The sequence below is a fragment of the Ranitomeya variabilis genome, chromosome 2, assembly GCF_051348905.1.
Source record: "Ranitomeya variabilis isolate aRanVar5 chromosome 2, aRanVar5.hap1, whole genome shotgun sequence".
Lineage (NCBI taxonomy): Eukaryota > Metazoa > Chordata > Amphibia > Anura > Dendrobatidae > Ranitomeya > Ranitomeya variabilis.
In genome coordinates, this window is record NC_135233.1 from 354,722,521 (window position 1) to 354,746,784 (window position 24,264).

Genomic DNA, 24,264 nt, shown 5'->3' on the forward strand with positions numbered 1-24,264 from the left:
AGGACCCTCAGTGACACACTGACAGGAGACAATGGCTCCTGCAGTGCATCACTGAGGTTACCTTAGGACAAATCTCACTTTATGGCAAAAAGCTGCGTGGGAAAATTTCTCATACAGCAATTCCATAAAGTGAGACTAGGGACTTTTTTTTTACAGCGGCGGAGGAATACCTTCCTCCGTCATCGTGTTCCAGGAGCCCCTAGAGAGCAGTTGCAACAGCTGTTGCTGCCATTCTCCACGGGAGATCGTCGTGGGACACTCGTGGATTTCTGCAGACAGGGAGTATATTGGTTGTTTGTTTTTTTCATATTTTTTACAGATGACACTGGCGTCGGGGATCAAAATGACAAGTAATGGTGAGTATGTAATCTTTGTTTAATGTACTGTATGTCTATATGTATGTCATGTATGTAATGTATGAATGTACTGTATGCAGTATGTATGTAGTATGTATGCAGTATGTATGTATGTATGTAGTATGTATGTAGCATGTATGTAGTATGTATGGATGTATGTAGTATGTATGCAGTATGTATGTAGTATGCATGTATGTAGCATGTATGTAGCATGTAGCATGTATGTAGTATGTATGCATGTAGTATGTATGTATGTAGTATGTATGTAGTATGTATTATGCATGTAGTATGCATGCATGTAGTATGTATGTATGTAGTATGTATGTAGTATGTATGTAGTATGTATGTATGTATGTAGTATGTAGTATGCAGTATGTATGTAGTATGTATGTAGTATGTTTGTAGTATTTATGTAGTATGTATGTATGTAGTATGTATATATGCAGTATGTATGTAGTATGTATGTAGTATTTTTTTCCATCATTTAACACATTAGCCGGATGATGGGACTACTACTGTCCCATCATTCGCTAATGTATCAATCACTGTCAGTGTAGCAGGCATCGTCCGATGGGACTTGTAGTCCCATCGGACGATGCCCGCACAGAGACAACCCGCACGTCGCACAGAGACACCCAGCACACCACACAGAGACACCCCCACACCGCACAGAGACCCCGCACGCCACACAGAGACCCCTCACGCCGCACAGAGACACCCCGCACTGAGACCCTGCATGCCACACAGAAACACGCCGCATAGAGCCCCGGCACACACGCAGAGAGCCCCACGGTCACGCACAGACACCACCCGCACACGCACACACGCACACACGCAGTCTCCGCCCACGCACCACCCACACTTCATTATACTGCATAATTTCACTATAGGAACTTCCGATTCCGATTTCCGATATCGCAAAAATATCAGAACTCGGTATCGGAATTCCGATACAACGAATATCGGTCGATACCCGATATTTGCAGTATCGGAATGCTCAACCCTAGTCGTGGCCTCTGTCTGTCATGGAAATCCAAGTCGCTGATTGGTCGTGGCAAAACGCCCACGACAAATCAGCGGCGGGCACAGTCCAGCGGCAACATGGCCGCTCCTTCCTCCCCTCAGTCAGTGCCCGCTCCATAATCCCCTCCAGTCACCGCTCACACAGGGTTAATGGCAGCGGTAATGGACCGTATTATGCCGCGGTGTAATACACTCCGTTACCACTGCTATTAACCCTGTGTGACCAATTTTTAACTATTAATGCTGCCTATGCGGCATCAATAGTTAAAAGATCTAATGTTAAAAATAATAAAAAAAAAAAAAATTGTTATATACTCAACGTCCGTCGGCCCCCGGATCAGGAACAGGCCTTCCCCGCTCCTCGCGACGCTCCGGTGACCGCTATATGCATTGTGGTCTCGCGAGATGATGACATAGCGGTCTCGCGAGACTGCTACGTCATCATCTCGCGAGACCGCAATGCATGGAGCGGTCACCGGAGCGTCGGTAACCGCTTCGCCTGGATGCGGGGCCAATGGAAGGTGAGTATATAACTATTTTTTATTTATTTTTTTTAACAGGGATATGATGGAGCGGTCACCGGAGCGTCGGTAACCGCTTTGCCTGGATGCGGGGCCAATGGAAGGTGAGTATATAACTATTTTTTATTTATTTTTTTTAACAGGGATATGATGCCCACATTGCTATATACTGCATGGGCTGTGCTATATACTACGTGGGCTGTGCAATATACTACATGAACTGTGCAATATAATACGTGGGCTCTGCAATATACTATGTGGGTTGTGCTATATAACACGTGGGCTGTGCAATATAATACGTGGGCTGTGCAATATAATACGTGGGCTGTGCTATATACTATATGGGCTGTGCAATATACTACGTGGGCTGTGCTATATAATACGTTGGCTGTGCAATATAATACGTGGGCTGTGCAATATAATATGTGGGCTGTGCTATATAATACGTGGGCTGTGCAATATAATACGTGGGCTGTGCAATATAATATGTGGGCTGTGCTATATAATACGTGGGCTGTGCAATCTACTACATGGGCTGTGCAATATAATACGTGGGCTGTGCAATATAATACGTGGGCTGTGCAATATACTACGTGGGCTGTGCAATATAATACGTGGGCTGTGCAATATAATATGTGGGCTGTGCTATATAATACGTGAGCTGTGCAATATAATACGTGGGCTGTGCAATATACTACGTGGGCTGTGCAATATAATATGTGGGCTGTGCAATATAATACATGGGCTGTGCAATATACTACGTGGGCTGTGCAATATACTACGTGGGCTGTGCTATACACTACGTGGCCTGTGCTATACACTATGTGGCCTGTGTTATACACTACATGGGCTGTGTTATACACTATGTGGGCTGTGTTATAGACTTCGTGGGCTGTGTTATACACTACGTGGGCTGTGTTATACACTACGTGGGCTGTGTTATATACTGCGTGCATGGGTTGTTATGTACTACATGAGCTGTGTTATATGCTACGTGGGCTGTTATAAACTTCGTGGCTGTGTTATATGCTCTGTGGGCTGTTATACACTCCATGGGATGTGCTATATACTACGTGACTGTGCTATATACTCCGTGGGCTGTGTTATATACTACGTGGCTGTGCTATACACTCCTTGGGCTGTGCTATATACTCCGTGGGCTGTGCTATATACTATTTGGCTTTCCTATATACTACGTGGCTGTGCAATATACTATGTGGCTGTGCAATATACTACGTGGCCTGTTATATACTACATGGCCAGCCGCGAACAATCAGCGACAGGTGCAGTCCGGCTGCGATTTGGCGCAGGATTTGAACCACGCTTCGCTAATTGGTCAATGTATTATCAATCATTCAATCATTCATTCAATCAATGTATTATTCTAAAATCTTCATAAATAAACTTCATACATATTCTAGAATACCCGATGCGTTAGAATCGAGCTACCATGTAGTTATAATATAATTCTTTGCATATGAGTTTTCAGAAAACATAAAAATTGAATTTACAGTCATGTTCAGGTGTCCACTTACTTGTTTCATGCGGAGAAGAAAGCAATCAATAAAATCTCGAGGGCAAGCTGGATCCAGTGTTTTTTGGTGGCTTCTAACCATTTCTTCCAGAGCATCTTCAAGAGGTTTGAGAAGACTAAATATTTTATTGTGTGGCCCAGGTAAATAATACATGATTCCAGGAAAGATAGTATACAACTGAAATGAAGAAATAAAAAATAAATAATTGCAGATTAAATATATAGAACCCAAGATAGCTTTAACAGTTTATTTATAAAAACTTGGCTAGCCTTCTACAGTTGTGGACAAAAGTATTGACACCCCTGCAATTCTGTCAGATAATACTCAGTTTCTTCCTGAAAATGATTGCAAACACAAATTGTGAGGAAGCATGAGCAATCTCAAGGCTACAAGTCCATCTCCAAAGACCTGAATGTTCCTGTGTCTACCATGCCCAGTGTCATCAAGAAGTTTAAAGCCCATGGCACTGTGGCTAACCTCCCTAGATGTGGACGGAAAAGAAAAATTGACAAGAGATTTCAACGCAAGATTGTGCGGATGTTGGATAAAGAACCTCGACTAACATCCAAACAAGTTCAAGCTGCCCTGCAGTCCGAGGGTACAACAGTGTCAACCCGTACTATCCGTCGGCATCTGAATGAAAAGGGACTGTATGGTAGGAGACCCAGGAAGTCCCCACTTCTTATCCCGAGACATAAAAAAGCAAGGCTGGAGTTTGCCAAAACTTATCTGAAAAAGCCTAAAACATTTTGGAAGAATGTTCTCTGGTCAGATGAGACAAAAGTAGAGCTTTTTGGGCAAAGGCATCAACATAGAGTTTACAGGAGAAAAAAAGAGGCATTCAAAGAAAAGAACACGGTCCCTACAGTCAAACATGGCGGAGGTTCCCTGATGTTTTGGGGTTGCTTTGCTGTCTCTGGCACTGGACTGCTTGACCGTGTGCATGGCATTATGAAGTCTGAAGACTACCAACAAATTTTGCAGCATAATGTAGGGCCCAGTGTGAGAAAGCTGGGTCTCCCTCATAGGTCATGGGTCTTCCAGCAGGACAATGACCCAAAACACACTTCAAAAAGCACTAGAAAATGGTTTGAGAGAAAGCACTGGAGACTTCTATGGTGGCCAGCAATGAGTCCAGACCTGAATCCCATAGAACACCTGTGGAGAGATCTAAAAATGGCAGTTTGGAGAAGGCACCCTTCAAATATCAGGGACCTGGAGCAGTTTGCCAAAGAAGAATGGTCTAAAAATCCAGCAGAGCATTGTAAGAAACTCATTGATGGTTACCGGAAGCGGTTGGTCACAGTTATTTTGGGTAAAGGTTGTGCAACCAAGTATTAGGCTGAGGGTGCCAATACTTTTGTTTGGCCCATTTTTTGAGTTTTGTGTGAAATGATCAATGTTTAGCTTTTTGCTTCATTCTCTTTTGTTTTTTTTCATTTAAGACAAATAAGTGAAGATAATAATACCAAAAAATTTGTGTTTGCAATCATTTTCAGGAAGAAACTGAGTATTATCTGACGGAATTGCAGGGGTGTCAATACTTTTGGCCACAACTGTATGTACTTTACAATGAGTGGGCTTTCATGGACACACATTGCACAAACCATCAATAGCCAAGGCAGAAAAAAATGAGTCTGAGAATTGGAAGCCAAGCAGTAACAGTAGGTAGAGATAAAAGTCAGACCTAGTGTAAGGGTCGGGCAGGGCTGTCGCCGTGGCCGAGGACTGCTGCTCCTGCACACCCTGGCCTTCCCTCACCTGAATATAAAGCTTCTTAGTCAAAATACCCGTGTCTTCAGGCCCAGCATCGCCAGATTCTCCTCTGTGCCACTGAAGGCTGTCTGCAGACTAATTTGTAAGAATAGAGACACAGTCCATTCCAACTTGAAACTGGGCATCTTTACTGTCTTGATTTTCTACTACATACAAGTGTGTCACAGCATTTACATCAGGTTGCACATCACATACATATATAGCTTTCCCTGCACTTCTTTTCACATCCTCCGGTATCTAATGGGGTAATAACACCTTAGGTGGTGCGCAGTGTCCTCCTTGTCCAGACTCACTGTATTTGGGATTCCCTCTTCTGTTTCACACCAGATCTAATGGCATCTGCCCACGAAATGACCTGCCACATATTGGACAATTTGCACTCCTGTACTTTTCCTGGATCGTTTCCTTCCCTTCCTTCTCTTTCACACTGCTGCAACACTGCTGCTTGACACTGTGCTTCTCTTCTAAAGACACCCAGATGACTGGGCTTCACTGCTTCTTGATACGTTACGGGCCTTCTGAGACGTCTTGGGCCTAAGACCCATGTGGATGGTACGGGCGCTCGGGCCCTTCTCTCCTCTAGCTAAACATCTCTCTAGACTTAATACTCAGCAGCCCCTCCTACAGTTAACCCTTTCCTACACTATACACTAGCTGGAAGCTCTGTACACTATAATGCCCCATCTAGTGGCCAAACATGAACATTACATTTTCCCTATCAAAAGTACAAAATACCATACATAGAAATAAATTGTTATACAGAAAACGGTCATACACTCATTAGTGTAGCAGTACCATTACTTACAGGCGATAATACATATAATCATGTAGCAATACCATTATCTAAATATATACAAATATATATATATACATATATACACACCCAGCCGGAACGTGCTTAAGGGGCGGCGTTTAGGATGGCTTACCCCAACCCTACTACATGCCCCCTTCCAGAATGGTTATCCCTGACCATTGACCCAACACCTTTTATTATATACAAGTAATATTCCATGCAGGGAAGGAAACTGAGGTAGGAGACTATATGTACAATAGCTCAATGTGAGCAAAGTTCTTCTTATATAGAACAGTTAAATCTCTTATGTGTAAGATAAGAGTAGACCCTGCCATGAGGTCTACAGTCTTTGAAAAGGGTGTTCCCCCTTCCTTTGAGAATGGCTCTGTCTTGTGTACCTTGTGAGTGCTGCCTGATCCACAGTCTGTTCTGAAGCCGCACCTGGTCCGTTAGTCCAGGGATCTAGTCCTGCATTCAAGTAGAAAGGGTGCAACAGGCGCAACGAAAACAAATAGGAAAACAAAGTTCAGTTCTGGTCTTCCGGCCACATTACTCCCTTACTTTGGTGAGCAGTCCAGGGCTCCATCGCCCCCAGGAACGCAGAACAGTGCCATTTTTGTTACAGGTGCAGCGTGCACAATATGTTTTCATAAGTACAAGAACAAAGTCTTCCCAGATCAACAGCATGCATCCCATGCCGCTCCAAAAGAAACTGAGTTCCATGCCCTGTTTTGGGCTGAGGAAGACTCTGCAGAAGTCGTGGGTTGCAATGAAGCAATGAAGGACTGAGTAGGCATTGTAGTTGCCTGAGTGTCAGGTGTTAACTGAGCCCGCTCTGGTCCTGGACAAAATCCCAGGTCATCTAGCTCCTCAAGGGTGACCACAATTGCATAATACCCTCGGGGGCAGTCCTCCTTGAAAATTGTCACTCGGTCACCTTCCCGTAAAGGTTTCCCAAATTTTACTGACGCAGCATTGACGCATATCTTTGCGTCAGTCCTGTCCTCACGGATGAATCCAAATCCCTGGCTAACGTCGGTGTACACTAGCCTGCCACAGGTGCGTCGACCAGCCAGAGCGCCCCCTCCAGGTTGACGCAATTCAGCCCACAACTCCTTTTCTCGCTGCTTCTTTTGCTCTATTACTCCTTCAATCCAGGCAGCCTGCCCAGGAGTTGGGAAGGGACCCTCTACGGGACGATGGAATTAAGAGGCACCCAAGGACATAGCAACGTGGGGCACAGGACGGCCCTCTGATGAATAAGGCCAAGTCACAGACCCCCCTTCAAGTACACTGGGATGGACAACAGCCCCCGATGTCGACGCCCATGGCAGGGACCATCCATATGGGGTCAGGGGTTGAGTTACACTCACCCTCTCCTGCTGGCTGTTGCTGACTGGGCTCGTCCTGGGCCCACCATATTCTTCAGCAGCTGTGCCTGCACACTCCACCAGTGGTGGATTAAGCTCCAGCAAAGGTTCCTCCTTCTTGTGCCGCAACACAGGCTCCAGCAGCCGCCACTCCCGCGCTAAAGACTAGGGTTGAGCGACTTTTACTTTTTTAGGATCGAGTCGGGTTTCGCAAAACCCGACTTTGTCAAAAGTCGAGTCGAGTGAAATCGACCGATTATCGCGAAAAGTCGGGGATCGACCGACACACGAAACCCAATGCAAGTCAATGGGGAATCAAAGTCGGCAGTGAGTGGAGGACAGGAAAACCCCTACAGTGCCCTTTTAATGCCAAAAACATTAATTCTTGTTACTGAAGCTTGTCAATCTATATTTACCTTATAACAATAGTTAGGGATTGGAAATTGGGGGTGATTTGGCTAAGTTTTTCGTGGGCCCAGGAAACGCGGAGTACATCACGGTGGTGGAGCAGGGAGAGGTCAGTATTTCAACTTTGCAAGTGCTATGATCCTGATCAAGCAGGGGGGGCCCACTCGTTCGCATTGTCACTGGCACAGGGCCCCTCAAAGTACGGCGGTGTGTTTGAACGGGGGGGCGCCTCCCACCGGCAGCGACACTTTTGTGTACTCTGAGGGGCCCTGTGCCAGTGACGTCGCCAACGAGTATGCCCCCTCACCTGATGAAGGAACCTGCACTTTCATCTGCACCTTCCTCTTTGTCACCGTGTAAGGTGGTATAGTATGCGGGAATGGGAGCCTGACTTTCAGCAGGGTCAGATTGTGGCTGTGTAGCGTGCAAGGGGAATGTAGTCGTCTGGGTCAATGTACCACAAGACTCATCTAGCACTGGCTGGGCAATGGGCAGGATGAGGAGGAAACACAGATATAGGCCCAAATAATAAAGTGGGCTAAATGCAGTTCAAAATTGGTAACAGGACAAACCAGGCGGCATTGCTTAGTTCAGTGGAGTAGAAAACCCAGGAGCGGCAGACACCGTTAGTAGGGCCCAACCACACTAGTAGGCCAAATGCAGTTTAATATTAAAAATGTAGGCCGAAAGCCTGAAAATTGAAGCTCAGGAAAATAACACAGGACAACACCAAGGTGCGGCAGACACCGTTACTAGGCCCAACCAAACTAGTAGCCTAAATGCAGTTTAAAATTCTAAATACAGGCCGAAAGCCTGAAGATTGAAGCTCAGCTTTTTTCCGTGGAGGACAACACCAAGGATCGGCAGACACCGTTAGTAGGCCAACCCAAACTAGTAGCACAAATGCAGTTTACAATTCTACATACAGGCCGAAAGCCTGAAGATTGAAGCTCAGGAGAAAAGCGCAGGAGAACACCAAGGAGCAGCAGACACCGTTAGTAGGCCCACCCAAACTAGTAGCCCAAATGCAGTGTAAAATTCTAAATACAGGTCGAAAGCCTGAAGATTGAAGCTCAGGTTTTTCAGTGGAGGACAGCGGTATTGAGTGGCGCAGACAGACAAAGGTAGTATGCGTTAAATAAAAAAGTTGGCTCTATGAAGTTTTAAATTGGTTACAGGGGTACACAGGCAGCATTGGTTGGGTCAGCGGAGGGCAATTGAAAGGAGGGACCGCAGACAGACTTACTAGGCCTAAAATAAAAAAGTAGGCTCTATGCAGGTTTAAATAGGTTACAGGGGTACACAGGCAGCATTGCTGTGGTCAGCGGAGGACAATTGGAAGGAGTGGCGCAGACTTACTAGGCCTAAAATAAAAAAGTAGGCTCTATGCAGGTTAAAATAGGTTACAGGGGTACACAGGCAGCATTGGTGTGGTCAGCGGAGGACGATTGGAAGGAGGGACCGCAGACAGACTTACTAGGCCTAAAACAAAAAAGTAGGCTCTATGCAGGTCTAAATAGGTTACAGGGGTACACAGGCAGCATTGGTGTGGTCAGCGGAGGACGATTGCAAGGAGGGACCGCAGACAGACTTACTAGGCCTAAAACAAAAAAGTAGGCTCTATGCAGGTTTAAATAGGTTACAGGATTACACAGGCAGCATTGGTGTGGTCAGCGGAGGACGATTGCACCGATGGGCAGACACAGTTAGTAGGGCCAAAAAAGTAATAGGCAAAATGCAGTTAAAAATAGGTTACAGGAGTAAGCAGGCGGCCTAGCTTTGTTCAGTGGAGGACAACTGTAAGGAGTGTCTGACACAGTTAGTAGGCCAAAATAATAAAGTGAGGTTAATGTCTGGCAAAAAAAAAATTTCACAAATAAACAGGTGGCATACCTAGGTACAGGGGTGGGCTCCTCTGCTTACTTGCAGACAGTGGTAGTTGGCGCAAAGTATTAACTGGTGTAAATGTAGGACAGGGCCCCTGAATATTTTTACTAGCATCAATCATGTCAACAAATTGGTATTGGCAGTGCCATTGAAGGATTTAACAGCACAGACTAAACAGTGGTGGAGCAGTGAGAGGTAATTTTGCAAGTGGTAGAGCACTGTTTGAGCTAGGGGGGGGAACACTCTCTCGTGGGCGGCGGTACTGGCCCAGGGCCCCTCATGTTACGACGGTGTGTCTAACGTTGGGTGTGCACCACCACCGCCAGAGACACTTCATTGTACTATGAGGGACCCTGTGCCAGTGCCGTCGCCCAAAAGTGGGCACAACCACCTCGCATGGGTGCTTTTGCCAAGTGGTGACCACGGCCCCGTGGGGGGAGTCAGCCCATTTAGGGAGGTGTAAAAAAGACCTATGGTGGACATACAACAGCTGCAAATGGAGAAATTGGAGCAGTCAGTAAGACGAGTCCACAAGCAAGACCTTTTTACAGGAAAGCTAGGTGTCAGCAGGGAAAGGTGGGGCAAAATAATTAGAAATCCATGATTGGTTCATTTTAATGAAGGTTAGATCATCAACATTTTGGGTAGCCAGACGAGTCCTTTTTTCGGTTAGTATTGAACCAGCAGCACTGAATACTCTTTCTGATAGCACACTAGCAGCTGGGCAAGCAAGCTCCTGTAAAGCATATTCTGCCAATTCAGGCCAGGTGTCTATTTTGGATGCCCAGTATTCAAATGGGAATGACGTGTGAGGGAGAACATCGATAAGGGCGGAAAAATAGTTAGTAACCATACTGGACAAATGTTGTCTCCTGTCACTTTGAATTGATGCTGCAGTACCTGTCGTGTCTGTGGTCATTGCGAAATCACTCCACAACCTGGTCATAAAACCCCTCTGTCCAACGCCACTTCTGATTTGTGCACCTCTAACACCTCTGCCATGTTGCCCCCTGCAGCTTGTGTGAGAACCATCACTGCCGCTGTGTGCTGGGAATGCCTGAACCAAGCGGTCTACAAGAGTTGCTTGTTTGGTAGCCAATATTTGCTCAAGGTTCTCATGTGGCATGATATTTTGCAATTTCCCTTTATAGCGTGGACCAGGAGGCAGGCCAACCAATAATCGTCATCGGTCATCATTTTGATAATGCGGGGGTCCCTTTTTAGGATACGCAAGGCATAATCCGCCATGTCGGCCAATGTTCCAAGTGTCTATTCACTGCTTGTGCTGGGTTGAGGAGCACTTTCTGGAAAATCAACATCACTTGTCTCCCTCAAAAACCCTGTCCCTGACCTTGCACCAGTTTCTATTGCCCCCTGAGAAGCTTCCTCCTCCCATAAATATTTATCCCCATCATCCTCCTCGTCCTCCTCCTCTTCATCCGCCACCTCGTCCAGGAGACTTCCCTGAGCAGACAATGGCTGACTGTCATCAAGGCTTCCCTCGTCCTCAGCTGCAGACGCCTGCTCCTTTATGTGCGTCAAACTTTGCATCAGCAGACCCATTAGGGGGATGCTCATGCTTATGATGGCGTCGTCTGCACTAACCAGGTGTGTGCATTCCTCAAAACACTGAAGGACTTGACACAGGTCTTGTAGCTTCGACCACTGCACACCTGACAACTCCATGTCTGCCATCCAAGTGCCTGCCCGTGTATGTGTATCCTCCCACAAATACATAACAGCACGACTCTGTTCGCCCAGCCTCTGAAGCATGTGCAGTGTGGAGTTCCACCTTGTTGCAACATCGATTATTAGGCGGTGCTGGGGAAGCTTCAAAGATCGCTGATGGTTCTGCATACTGCTGGAGTGTACGGGCGAATGGCGGATGTGCAAGCAAAGTCTTTGCACCTTCAGGAGAAGGGCTGGTAACCCCGGATAACTTTACAGGAAGCACTGCACCACCAGGTTCAAGGTGTGAGCCAAGCAAGGAATGTGTTTCAGTTGTGAAAGGGCTGTGGCGGCCATAAAATTCCTTCCGTTATCACTGACTACCTTGCCTGCCTCAAGATGTACACTGCCCAGCCATGACAGAGTTTCTTTCTGCAAGAACTCGGCCAGAACTTCCGCGGTGTGTCTGTTGTCGTCCAAACACTTCATTTCCAACACAGCCTGCAGACGCTTACCACTAGCTGTTCCATAATGGGACACCTCGTGTGCAACACTGGCAGCTGCGGATGGAGTGGTCTTGCAATTGCGGTCTGTGGACGAGCTCTCGCTTCTCCTGGAGGAGGAGGAGGGGTGGCGAACGTCTACAGCCAACTGTTTCCTAGACCGTGGGCTAGGCAGAACTGTCCCAATATGGCTGTCCCCTGTGGACCCTGCATCCAGCACATTAACCCAGTGTGCCGTGATGGACACGTAACATCCCTGGCCATGCCTATTGGTCCATGCATCTTTTTTTCCACAGAAGAGAAAGAGTACAAATATCACCAACACGTCTACTTAAAGAAATAATTTTTATTAAACATTTATTGTAATAACATACAGAAAACAAATATCTAGAGGAACAACAGTTGAGCACTCAAAGGAAGGAACACTGCTAGCATATGTAAGACTTGGTATGGCATTTGTCAGTATATAGTATAAGGGGGGATTCCATTATTGCTGGTGCTTAAATACAGACAGAATCCAGCTCTTATCTCAACAGTACAAAAAGAGACACCACCCAGATCTTAATAATATGTAATATATATCGCTGACATCAATGCTTACCCATTGTAGGTCTCAGAGAGTGCAGTGGTCCGCCCTGTAGCCCCCTGGTCCATGCATCTGTTGTGAGGTGCACCTTTCTACTGACAGATTGCCTGACTGCATGGACAATGCGGTCTTTGACATGCTGGTGGAGGGCTGGGATGGCTTTTCTCGCAAAGAAGTGGTGACTGGGTAGGTCATAGTGTGGCACTGCGTAGGCCATCAGGGCTTTGAAAGCTTCACTTTCAACCAACCGGTAGGGCATCATCTCTAACGAGATTAGTCTAGCAATGTGGGCATTCAAACCCTGTGTACACGGATGAGAGGATGAGTACTTCCTTTTCCTAACGAGAGTCTCTTGTAGGGTGAGCTGGACTGGAGAGCTGCATATGGTGGAACTAGCAGGGGTGGTGGTGGACATGGCAGACTGAGAGAGGGTTGGTGATGTTATTCTTGCTGTTGGCCTACATACAATGTTTCTTACCAAGAACCTGTTGATTCCCTGACTGCTTTGGCCTTGCGACGATACCTCCACATTTGCTGCTGGTGGTGTCCTAACCGGTGGGCTTACAGTGAGGGAAGCACTGTAGCGTTGCTGACTACCTTCATTCTGAGCGGGTGCAACAATGTTACGGGACGTTTGGTAGCTAGTCCAGGCTTGCAAGTGCATGGTGGTTAAATGTCTGCGCATGCAAGTTGTATTTAAACTTTTGACATTCTGACCTCTGCTAAAGGTCCTTGAGCATTTCTGAAAGATCACTTTGCACTGATCATTCGGATCTTGGTTAAAAAATTGCCAGACTGCAATCTTCCTGCTATTGAATACCTTTTCAGGCATTGCACACTGTACTACTTTTTGGCCAGATACGGGCCTGCCAAATGAAAGCTGTTGCGATGTTGATGCCTGTTGTGGCTCCTCCTTCTCCCCTTCAGAGCTACTGCCAGCGGCACCCTGTTCCCCCAATGGCTGCCAATCGGGGTCAACAGCTGGGTCATCTATCACCTCCTCTTCTATGTCCTGTGCACCTTCCTCTGTGTCACCGTGTAAGCCGGTGCTATAGCGTTCGGGACGGGGCATCATGGTCTCATCAGGGTCAGATTCTGGCTCGGTACACTGCGAGGGCAATGTTGTGATCTGAGTCAATGGAACAGCAGAACAATCTAGCTGTGGCTGTGCATCTGTGCACTCCATGTCCGATTCATCTTATAATGGGCATGGCCTGTTAACAATTTCCCTTTCTAACCCAGGCACGGTATGTGTAAAGAGCTCCACGGAGTAACCTGTTGTGTCGCCTTATGCATCCTTCACTGTTGTTCTGGGTGAAGGACACAAGGAAGCAATTTGTTCCTGACCGGGAGCATCCACTGACGACGTGCTGCTTTTAAATTTTGCACTTTCAGAAGAGGAGGCGAAAGAGCTAGAGGCAGAGTCAGCAAGGAAAGCCAAAACTTTTTCCTGCTGCTCCGGCTTTTAAAGCGGTTTTCCTACTCCCAGAAAATGGAGCGTTCGAGGCCTTGTGTAGCCAGACGATGACGCTGGCTCAACAACTCGAGACTTAGGTGCTATATTGCTTTTCCCATGACCACCTGATGCTCCACGACCACTACCACCACTACCATCACTACCAGCTGGCAATGACCGCCCACGGCCATGACCTCTTCCACCAGACTTACTCATTCTTGGAAAAATGTAACTTAACTAACAACCATTATATGGTACTGTAAAACCAGGTAGAAGGTGTACGTAAACTTGTTGTGAATTTAAATCTCCCTTTATAGGTGTGGGAGACTGCTGGGAAAATCAGGCCCACTGTATTACACTACTGAGTTTGAGTGTCAGAAAGTGGCTGGCAGATATGCCACAAACAGGAATGACGCAGATGTACTCAGTGGCAATAGAAATCTCCCTTTTTATGTGTGGGAGACAGCAGAAAAATCTGGCCCACTGTATTACACTACACAGTTTGATTGGCAGAAAGAGGCTGGCAGAGATAACAGGACTGACGCAGATGCACAGATTTGGCAATATTAATCTCCCTTTTTGTTTTTTATATGGGAGACTAGTGAATAAATCATGCCCACTGTATTACAGTATAGTTTCTGTGGCAGAAAATGACTGACAGAGATACCACAGACAGGACTGGCACAGTTGCACAGATTTGGCAATATTAATCTCCCTTTTTTTTATATGGGAGACTAGTGAATAAATCAGGCCCACTGTATTACAGTATAGTTTCTGTGGCAGAAAATGACTGACAGAGATACCACAGACAGGAATGGCACAGATGCTCTGATTGGCAATATAAATCTCCCTTTTTAGGTGTGGGACAGTGCAGAAAAATACAAGCCCACTGTTTTACACTACACAGTTTCATTGGCAGAAAGTGACTGGAAGATATATATATATATATATATATATATATATATATAGGGACTGTACTACAATCACTATTTCCCTACAATATTCTCTGAAAAGTATGGCAGGCAGCAATAAAAAGGACTGCTGCACACAAAAGTGTGGACAAACAAACAAGATAGCTGTGCAGAAAGGAAGGAGCAACAGGATTTGCGCTTTTAAAAAAGCAGTTGGTTTGCACAGCGGCGTACAAACAGCAATGCAGCTATCAGGGAGCCTTCTAGGGCAGCCCAATAAGCTACAGAGGTGATGAAGAAAAATCTAGCCTCCACTGTCCCTGCAAAGAAAAGGTGGTGTTGGACAGTGGAAATCGCCACAGCACAAGCGGTTTGGGGGTTAATGTACCCTGCCTAACGCTATCCCTGCTTCTGACGAAGCGGCAGCAACCTCTCTCTATGCTCAGCTCGGCAGCAGTAAGATGGCAGTCGGTGTGCACGCACCTTTATAGCCCCTGTGACGCTGCAGAGAGCAAGCCAATCACTGCCATGCCCTTCTCTAAGATGTGGGGACTGAGACCTATGTCATCACGCTGCCCACACTCTGCGTCCACCTTCATTGGCTGAGAAAAGGCGCTGAAAGCGTCATACGAAACGCGACTTTGTCGCAAAGATCGCCGACCGCGTGGCCGACCCCGCACTGGGATCGGGTTGGGATTCACGAAACCCGACTTTGCCAAAAGTCGGTGACTTATGAAAATGACCGATCCGTTTCGCTCAACCCTACTGAAGACCACTTCGGGAGCTGGTGAGTAGGAAACCCAACACTGTCTTCCCACGCTCTGCCAGGCTGGTTCCTCTGTTCCTCCTGCTGCCAACTCCACTCTATGCGGCCTATGCCTTGACAGCTACGGGTGCATGAGTGTTCCATCGCTGCTGGTCCCAGATCACAATATGGTGCTGTGCAGCAGCACCCACAGTTCTCTTCTGGGCTCCACCCATTTCCAGATGGGGATGTCCCTGACTGCTCCAACCATTTTTTGGAATTCTGTAGAGGAGGGCGAGGTCTTCTTTTCTTCATCTGCACTCACCAGGGGCGGACCTGGGGACATTGACAGGTGGATTTTAGCGCCATTAGCGTACTGAAATGCCCACGAAATGGAAGGTCAATTTTTTTTCTTCTGTTTTGGCGCCATTTCCTGCCATCTTCATGGCCGTCATCTTGGCCACCACTATGTCAGTCTTTTCCACAATATAAGTCAAGTCCTGTTTGTTAGTCACATCCGGCATTTCAAAAGCATCCACAAAATCTTCATCTTTAAGCATAGCAATTACTTGCACTTTTTCTTTCTTTGCGGTTTCTCCGCATGGCCAGGTAGTCGCATCCTTTCTTGTCACATCAATGTCATTATACATAGCATTCCCACGCTGCATGTTGTCAGCATCCTGCTGACTACGACAAGTGTAAGGGTCCGGAAGGGCGGTAGTCGTGGCTGAGGACTGCTGCTCCTACACACCCTGGCCTTCCCTCACTTGAATATATAGCTTCTTAGTCAACATACCTGTGTCTTCAAGTCTAGCATTGCTAGATTATCCTCTGTGTCACTGAAGGCTGTCTGCAGACGATTTTGTAAGACTAGAGACACAGTCCATTTCAACTTGAAACTGGGCAACTTTACTGTCTTCATTTCTCACTACATCCAAGCGTCACAGCATTTACATCAGGTTGCACATCACATACATTTCCAGCTTTCCCTGTGCTTCTTTTCAAATCCTTTTCACATCCAGACAGTGTCCAGACTCACTGTATTTGGGAATTCCCTCGTCTGTTTTGACCCAGATCTAAAGGCATCTGCCCACGCAATAACCTGCCACATATTGGACAATCTGTGCCCCTGTATTCTTCACGGACTGTTTCCTTCCTTCTCTTTCACACTGCTGCAACACTGCCACTTGACACTGTGCTTCTCTTCTAGAGACACCCGGATGACTGGACTTCACTGCTTCTTCAAACATTATGGGCCTGCTGATGCATACTGGGCCTAAGACCCATGTGGATGGTGCAGGCGCTCGGACCCTTCTCTCCTCTATCTAAACATCTCTCTAGACTTACTACTCAGCAGCCCCTCCTACAGTTAACCCTTTCCTACACTATATGCTAGCTGGAAGCTCTGTACACTATAATGCCCCCATCTAGTGGCCAAACATGAACATTACATTTTCCCTATCAAAAGTACAAAATACAATATATAGAAATAAATTGTTATACAGAAAACAGTTATACACTCATTAGTGTAGCAGTACCAGGAGGTAATACATATAATCATGTAGCAATACCATTACCTAAATATATACAAATATATATACACTCACTGGCCACTTTATTAGGTACACCTGTCCAACTTCTTGTTAAAACTTAATTTCTAATCAGCCAATCACATGGCGGCAACTCAGTGCATTTAGGCATGTAGACATGGTCAAGACAATCTCCTGCAGTTCAAACCGAGCATCAGTATGGGGAAGAAAGGTGATTTGAGTGCCTTTGAACGTGGCATGGTTGTTGGTGCCAGAAGGGCTGGTCTGAGTATTTCAGAAACTGCTGATCTACTGGGATTTTCACGCACAACCATCTCTAGGGTTTACAGAGAATGGTCCGAAAAAGAAAAAAAATCCAGTGAGCGGCAGTTCTGTGGGCGGAAATGCCTTGTTGATGCCATAGGTCAGAGGAGAATGGGCAGACTGGTTCGAGCTGATAGAAAGGCAACAGTGACTCAAATCGCCACCCGTTACAACCAAGGTAGGCCTAAGAGCATCTCTGAACGCACAGTGCGTCGAACTTTGAGGCAGATGGGCTACAGCAGCAGAAGACCACACCGGGTACCACTCCTTTCAGCTAAGAACAGGAAACTGAGGCTACAATTTGTACAAGCTCATCGAAATTGGACAGTAGAAGATTGGAAAAACGTTGCTTGGTCTGATGAGTCTCGATTTCTGCTGCGACATTCGGATGGTAGGGTCAGAATTTGGCGTAAACAACATGAAAGCATGGATCCATCCTGCCTTGTATGGAGCATCTTTGGGATGTGCAGCCGACAAATCTGCGGCAACTGTGTGATGCCATCATGTCAATATGGACCAAAATCTCTGAGGAATGCTTCCAGCACCTTGTTGAATCTATGCCACGAAGAATTGAGGCAGTTCAGAAGGCAAAAGGGGGTCCAACCCGTTACTAGCATGGTGTACCTAATAAAGTGGCCGGTGAGTGTATATATACATATATACACGCAAAATTAAAGAAAGAGCGGCACTGACCCGCAGTCCAAAAACCAAAGAAAAACTTTTTGTGGGGATACCCGATGTAACTCCTCAGTACACCAACACACATGACCTCGGGTGCTCCTCTGTTGAAACCAAGTCCATATCCAAATAGTCTTAATGAGAGAGAGTAACGAAGGCACTCACCGGTCTTCTGTAAAATCACTTCTTTATTAACAACGTAACATCCAGAGAAAGGTAGGAGGCCGGGGGAGAGAGGGAGCAGGGGTGGACAACGGCCGTTTCGCGCTAGTCCTGCGCTTCTACGGGTCGATTTGTGCTCAGGACCCAGCAGCGGATATAGTGCACCAGCCTGGACACACCCCACCGCTCAGTCCCTCCCACAAACCAAAAACTACAAAAAGCACATATTAAAAACATTTTTAAAAACAGTAAACAAATTGACGGAGTACACATAAAATGCAAGGGATACATCGCAACTACAAAAGCATTTACCCAAAGGCAATCAAAAAAACCGCTCTGCAGCAACCAATCACATTCAGCAAACTGGAAAAGTTTCTCTAGCGCCACCTACAGGAAAATAGACATGTCGACTCTATCATTGAAGCCAAGCGGACCCATAGCGCTACTGCGCAGGATCCACCTGGCTTCACACCTCAGGAGCAGATTATCCAAATCGCCACCCTGGATCGGCAGAACAACTCTTTCTACACCGGCAAAGGTAAGGCAATCTGTCCTACCTCCATGTCTCTCTCTCATATGTGAGATGAACCGCAGGACCCCTTTTCCCGTTACTACCGACCTGCAATGTTCTCGAAAACGGACGTACATCGGCCGGATAGTTTTGCCGATGTAAAAGCGCCTACAAGGACAAAAAACAATATGGTCAGTCTTACAGGTAATGAAGTCATTGACTACATGTGACACGGCACCTCCGCGGTTCATCTCACATATGAGAGAGAGACATGGAGGTAGGACAGATTGCGCTAGAGAAACTTTTCCCGTTTGCTGAATGTGATTGGTTGCTGCAGAGCGGTTTTTTTGATTGCCTTTGGGTAAATGCTTTTGTAGTTGCGATGTATCCCTTGCATTTTATGTGTACTCCGTGTGTGTGGAAGCGGTCAGATTTGGCGGGAACAGACAGAGCGCAGCAGAGAGAATTGAGTGCTCCAGCCTTCGAACCCTGCAGCAGCACGTCCCAAGCCCGAGCATCCTCGCTACCACCCACAGAGACTGTGCACAGAGATGGGCAGAGTCCCCGCTGTCCTTCACAGAGCAAGGTGCAGAACGCTTCGGGCCCGTGAGTACCGCTCATGTGCTGCCTGTGTGACCGTTATCTGCAATCTGACCCTCCAGTCTATATTTGCCGAGCCACATTAGGTTTGCTGCGACCTGTTATCCTCTCCACTGCACCAGTATATGGACTAGGAGCTCAGCAGAAGATATCAGAGATTAACCACTGCCGCCAGAAGACGGATCTGTAACAACTCTGCTGGCATCACGGCATAGCCTCTCATCTCTCACACTATCTTACCCACTGCTCCAGGTCATGATGTGGTTTCTGTTTCTTGCCAGCTCCATATTCTGTGCCTCTGCTCTTTGCATGCTTCCTGGCTGTGTGCATAGGGGGGTGTCGCCTGAACTCTCTGGTTCTTATAGGAATCTAATCTGTTCCTGACCAATTACCAAGAGACCTCCAGTATTTAGTGCAGCTCCACCCAGTGGACTGGGCCTGTGCAATCTGTTTGTTCAGTTTGTGTTTAGCGTCTGAGTTTGCCAGGCCTTGCTCTGTGTTACTCCCTCTCTAGAGGCTTTTCTCAGTGTTCTTGCCTTGATCTTGTTGTCCACCCTCCAGGAGGCAGAATATCCTGGTCCCTGTGTCTTTGTTCTTGTTCCTTGTCTTGTTCCATTACCTTGTCTGAACTTAGTCCTATCTCTTTCTCCTTGTCTGTGTCTTCCTTCCCTGCTGTGTTTTTCCTTGTCTTCTCAGTCTGCTTATGCTCCGCACTCTTGCAGCTCTGCCTGCTCTGAACCCTTGTGACTTTGCCTGGGCTCCGCTCTCTTGCAGCTTTGCCTCTGCTCCGCTCTCCTGTGGTTCTGCTCCGTTCTACTCTGCTCTGCTGCTGCAAAGACCTCTTGCTGCAGCTCCTCTCCGCATTCCTTGCGGTTCCGCTCTGCTTAGCTTTTGCTGCTGCAGAAACCTCTTGCTGCAGCTCCTCTCCACATTCCTTGTGGTTCTGCTCTGCTTAGCTTCTGTTGCTGCCCCATCTCTTGCTGCTCTACTATTCCTATCCGCAGCCTTGCCGTTCTCTTCCTGTGTGAACAGGTCCCAACCTGTTCCTTCACACTCCATTCCTTCCTGCTTGTTTCCGTACCTGCATCTCCTGTACGAACAGGTCCCAACCTGTTCCTTTCCACTCCATTCCTTCCTGCTTGTTTCCATACATGCGACTTCTGTGTGAACAGGTCCCTACCTGTTCCTTCATACACCACACCTTCATACACTGTTTCTGCCAGCCCTGTGTTCTCTGCCGTGCCTGCCAGCCCTGTGTTATCTGCTGTGCCTGCCTGCCCTGTGTTCTCTGCCATGCCTGCCAGCCCTGTGTTCTCTGCCTTGCCTGCCAGCCCTGTGTTCTCTGCCATGCCTGCCAGCCCTGTGTTCTCTGCCATGCCTGCCAGCCCTCTCTCTGCCATTCCTGCCAGCCCTGTGTTCTTTGCCGTGGCTGTCAGCCCTGTGTTCTTTGCCATGCCTGCCATCCCTGTGTTCTCTGCCATGCCTGCCATCCCTGTGTTCTCTGCCGTGCCTGCCAGCCCTGTGTTCTCTGCCATGCCTGCTTGCCTACTCATCCAAGTTTCAGCAGTGCTCATCTGCCAGTCGCCGGCACCTGTCATAGTGTTCCTGATAGTGTTCCTGTCTCTCAAGTGGGATCAGCAGCCACAGCCAGACACCACCCTGGAGTAGCACCTGGCAGCTGCCTGCTGCAAAAGCCTGACCTCACCATCAGAGGCTCCAGCAAAAACCCTGGCAGCTGTCATAGTCACGCCCCTTCCAGGGTAGTCTGGTTTGTGGCACAGTGGGGCCACAAACCCCCTGAGCTCACGCCCACCAGTCAGGGCGTGAGCATGACAGGATCATTGTTATCTGCATGACATTACCAGAACAACCCCACGTCAGCCTTCCTGCATTGAATATCCCTGTGTTAAGTAAAATTCTTAACTCTTGCTCTGTCTCTTGTCCGTCAACCTGCTTTCACTTGGTGTAGTCAATAGGATGCAGTCCACTGGCACCCAGGAGACAGACCAAGCGGTTGGGGGTGCCCCAAGGGCCAGCATCTCATTGGGGACAATGTTGAGTAACCTCCCAAAATTTAAAGGGAACAACACCATACTATGGGACTAGACAGAATGGGTCAGGGGTATGTTGAGGATACACCCCATGACCCCTGCAATAGAGGCAGAGATTGCAATGATGACCTTGGACAGAGAGGCGAGAAGCTCTGTCATGTTCCGGCCCCCCATAAGCAAGACACCTTCAACAAAGTGTTACAAATCTTAGAGGAAATGCACGGAGACCCCACAAACATTGGAGAATTTTGCATGTGCTTGTTTAGCCATGTCCAAAGGGAGGGGGAGACCATGACACACTACAAGAATGCGATCCATGCTGCGATCGCTAAACGATAGGGCGTAAATGTAGAAATTCCCTGATATAGTTCTGCAGGATCAGTTAGTGACAGGCTTTGGAGATGTGCTGCTTAAACAAGCTTTGCGAGAGCGCTTGTGGGTAAATCCACGTTTGTCGTTTTTAGAAGTTGTGGCCGAAGCGCGTGCACCTGAGCAAGAGCAGGGGCTGATAGTCCAAATGGGGAAGGTCCAGAGTGGGGAGGTCTCCATTTCACTAGCCACCAAACCAAGTTGGGTGAGAGCTTCAGAAAGAGATCCAGGATATGCGAGAGGAATGGTCTGATTTGAAGAAGAAACCTTCAGCACCCCTGAACCCCTCTGGGGGCAGAAATGACCCCAAGCCTCACTGGGAAATGAGAACGCCTCCGCCTAGAAGAGCAGCCGACCTGTTACAACTGTGGAGGCACTGGCCATTTTGCTTGGGGATGTGCACGATGGGGAAGACTTCTCCACCATCATCCATTAAACTAGGAGGCTTCGTGGCTGGGTGAGATGGCCCGGAACCTGAAAAGTCAAGGAGGAGAGCAAGATGACCCAACGGTTTAGTTTCCCTGAGTCCTCTCATTTGGGCTGAAATGAATGGTGGGGCCATCCGTTGTTTAGTTGATACCTGTTCTCAAGTGACCACTATGCCTGAGACCTACTTCAGAAGTCATTTTCCCCAGACGATGCCACCTGAATGAGGCCCCGTGATCAAGTTGACAGCGGTTAATCAGTTGCTCATCCCGGTCGCAGAGGTGGTCTGGATGCAAATCACTGTGTGTGGGAAAAATGTGGGCAAGAAAGTCGTGTTGACGATTCAGGACCCTGGCAATAGCCCCGCTGTGACTTTAGGGATGAACGTGTTGAAAGAACTTGGAAACATCCTGGTCAATGAGACAACAGATGTGTTCCTGAATCGGTGGAGCCCTTGCACCCCTCAGAAGAAAGTGTTTCAGCAGTTAATCCGGATGGCCCAGGCCCAAGAGACCTCGAGTAAAGGAAAAACATTGGGTAAGGTGATCGTCCTGGCCACCGATAACCTTGTCGTCCCACCTTGTCAAAATGTGCTCACTCTGCCTATCCGAGTCTGTATCCCACTCGAAGGAGTTGAAGTCCAGATAGGGCCAGCTTTTGTGGAGCAGCGATGGTTGGCCTGCATGGCCAAGTAAAGATATAAGATCGCCTATCGGAAAGAATCTGAGAACCCACATGCCGACGCTTTATCCCGAGTGATGCAAGAGCGACCTGGACCTAACCAAGATGAGGAACTGGAAGCTGAAGAAATCCCTGAATTCCGTAATTCCACCAGGATGGTGGTTGCTATGCAGGGACAGAAGAGGAGATGCCTAGAAGATGCACCCTGGGATGATCCCATGAAAACTGGGTACGACATCAGCAGGTAGATAGGGAACTTGCTCGAATCAGGCAATGGGTAGCTCTGAAATAACTTCCCAACCAAAAGGAGAGGGACACCCTGTCTCAAGGAACTCTGCCGATCCTTCGGCAGTGGGAAAGGCTCCAACTGGAAGATGGTCTATTGTATCAGAAAGTCCAGTTGACCCAAGAACTGGTAATCACGTGGCAAATGGTGCTACCCGAAACACTGCATCACCAGGCGGGCACAGAGGCTCACAAAAGAGAGGCTCACTTTTGCCCGGAGAAGATGTTCTGGTTGCTGCAGAAGTTAGTCCATCATCCTCGGCTGAAAGCTGTGGTAGATGAGGCCTGTCGGTAATGAAGAAGCTGTGAGCTAGCTAAACCTCTGGAACAGAGGGCTCCTACACAGACCATCATGACTTCTGCTCCCTTAGAGGTATTGATGATTGACTACTAGACTGCAGGCCCGGCTCATCTTGGATATGAACACTGTCTGGTGATGACCGACCACTTCTTCAAATTTGCTGTGGTGACCCCGACACGGGACCAGACTGCTGAATTGGTGGCGCAGGCCATTTGCAGAGACTTCATTCAAGTGTACGGCTGACCAAAGAGAATTCATTCTGACCAGGGCGTCTGTTTTCAGGGACGAGTGATGGAAAAATTGTGTTGCCTGTATCACATTGAGAAATCCCGGACTACTACATACCACTCCCAAGGAACTGGGGCCTGCAAACGACTGTGCACAGAGACAGACAGCGTTCCCGCCTTCACAGAGCAAGGTGCAGAACACTTCGGGCACGTGAGTACCGAGCGTGTGCTGACTGACAACGACCGGGTGTGTGACTGTCATCTGTGCTCTGACCCTCCAGTCTATATTTGCTGAGCCATTTTAGGCTCAAGCCATGCTGTGACCCGTATCCTCTCCACCGCATCCGTATATGGACTAGCAGCTCAGTGGAAGATATCAGAGACTAAAGGTACCTTCACACATAACGATTTCGTTAACGATATTGTTGCAACGTCACGCTTTTGGTGACGTAGCAACGATCCCGCTTAACGATCTCGTTATGTGTGACAGCGACCAACGATCAGGCCCCTGCTGGGAGATCGTTGGTCGTAGGGAATGATCAGGACCTTTTTTTGGTCGCTGATCACCCGCTGTCATCGCTA

The 24,264-nt window shown here is 47.6% G+C and overlaps 1 protein-coding gene across 1 annotated transcript in view; it reads right to left on the bottom strand.

Annotated features, from left to right (window-relative positions):
- LOC143803753 (cytochrome P450 2G1-like) overlaps positions 1-24,264 on the bottom strand; it is a 353,179-nt gene that overhangs the window by 152,959 nt on the left and 175,956 nt on the right. The window contains exon 5 of the mRNA XM_077281525.1: positions 3,436-3,612. Within this exon, the coding sequence (XP_077137640.1) occupies positions 3,436-3,612 (177 nt within the window). The remainder of the gene's footprint in view (positions 1-3,435; positions 3,613-24,264) is intronic.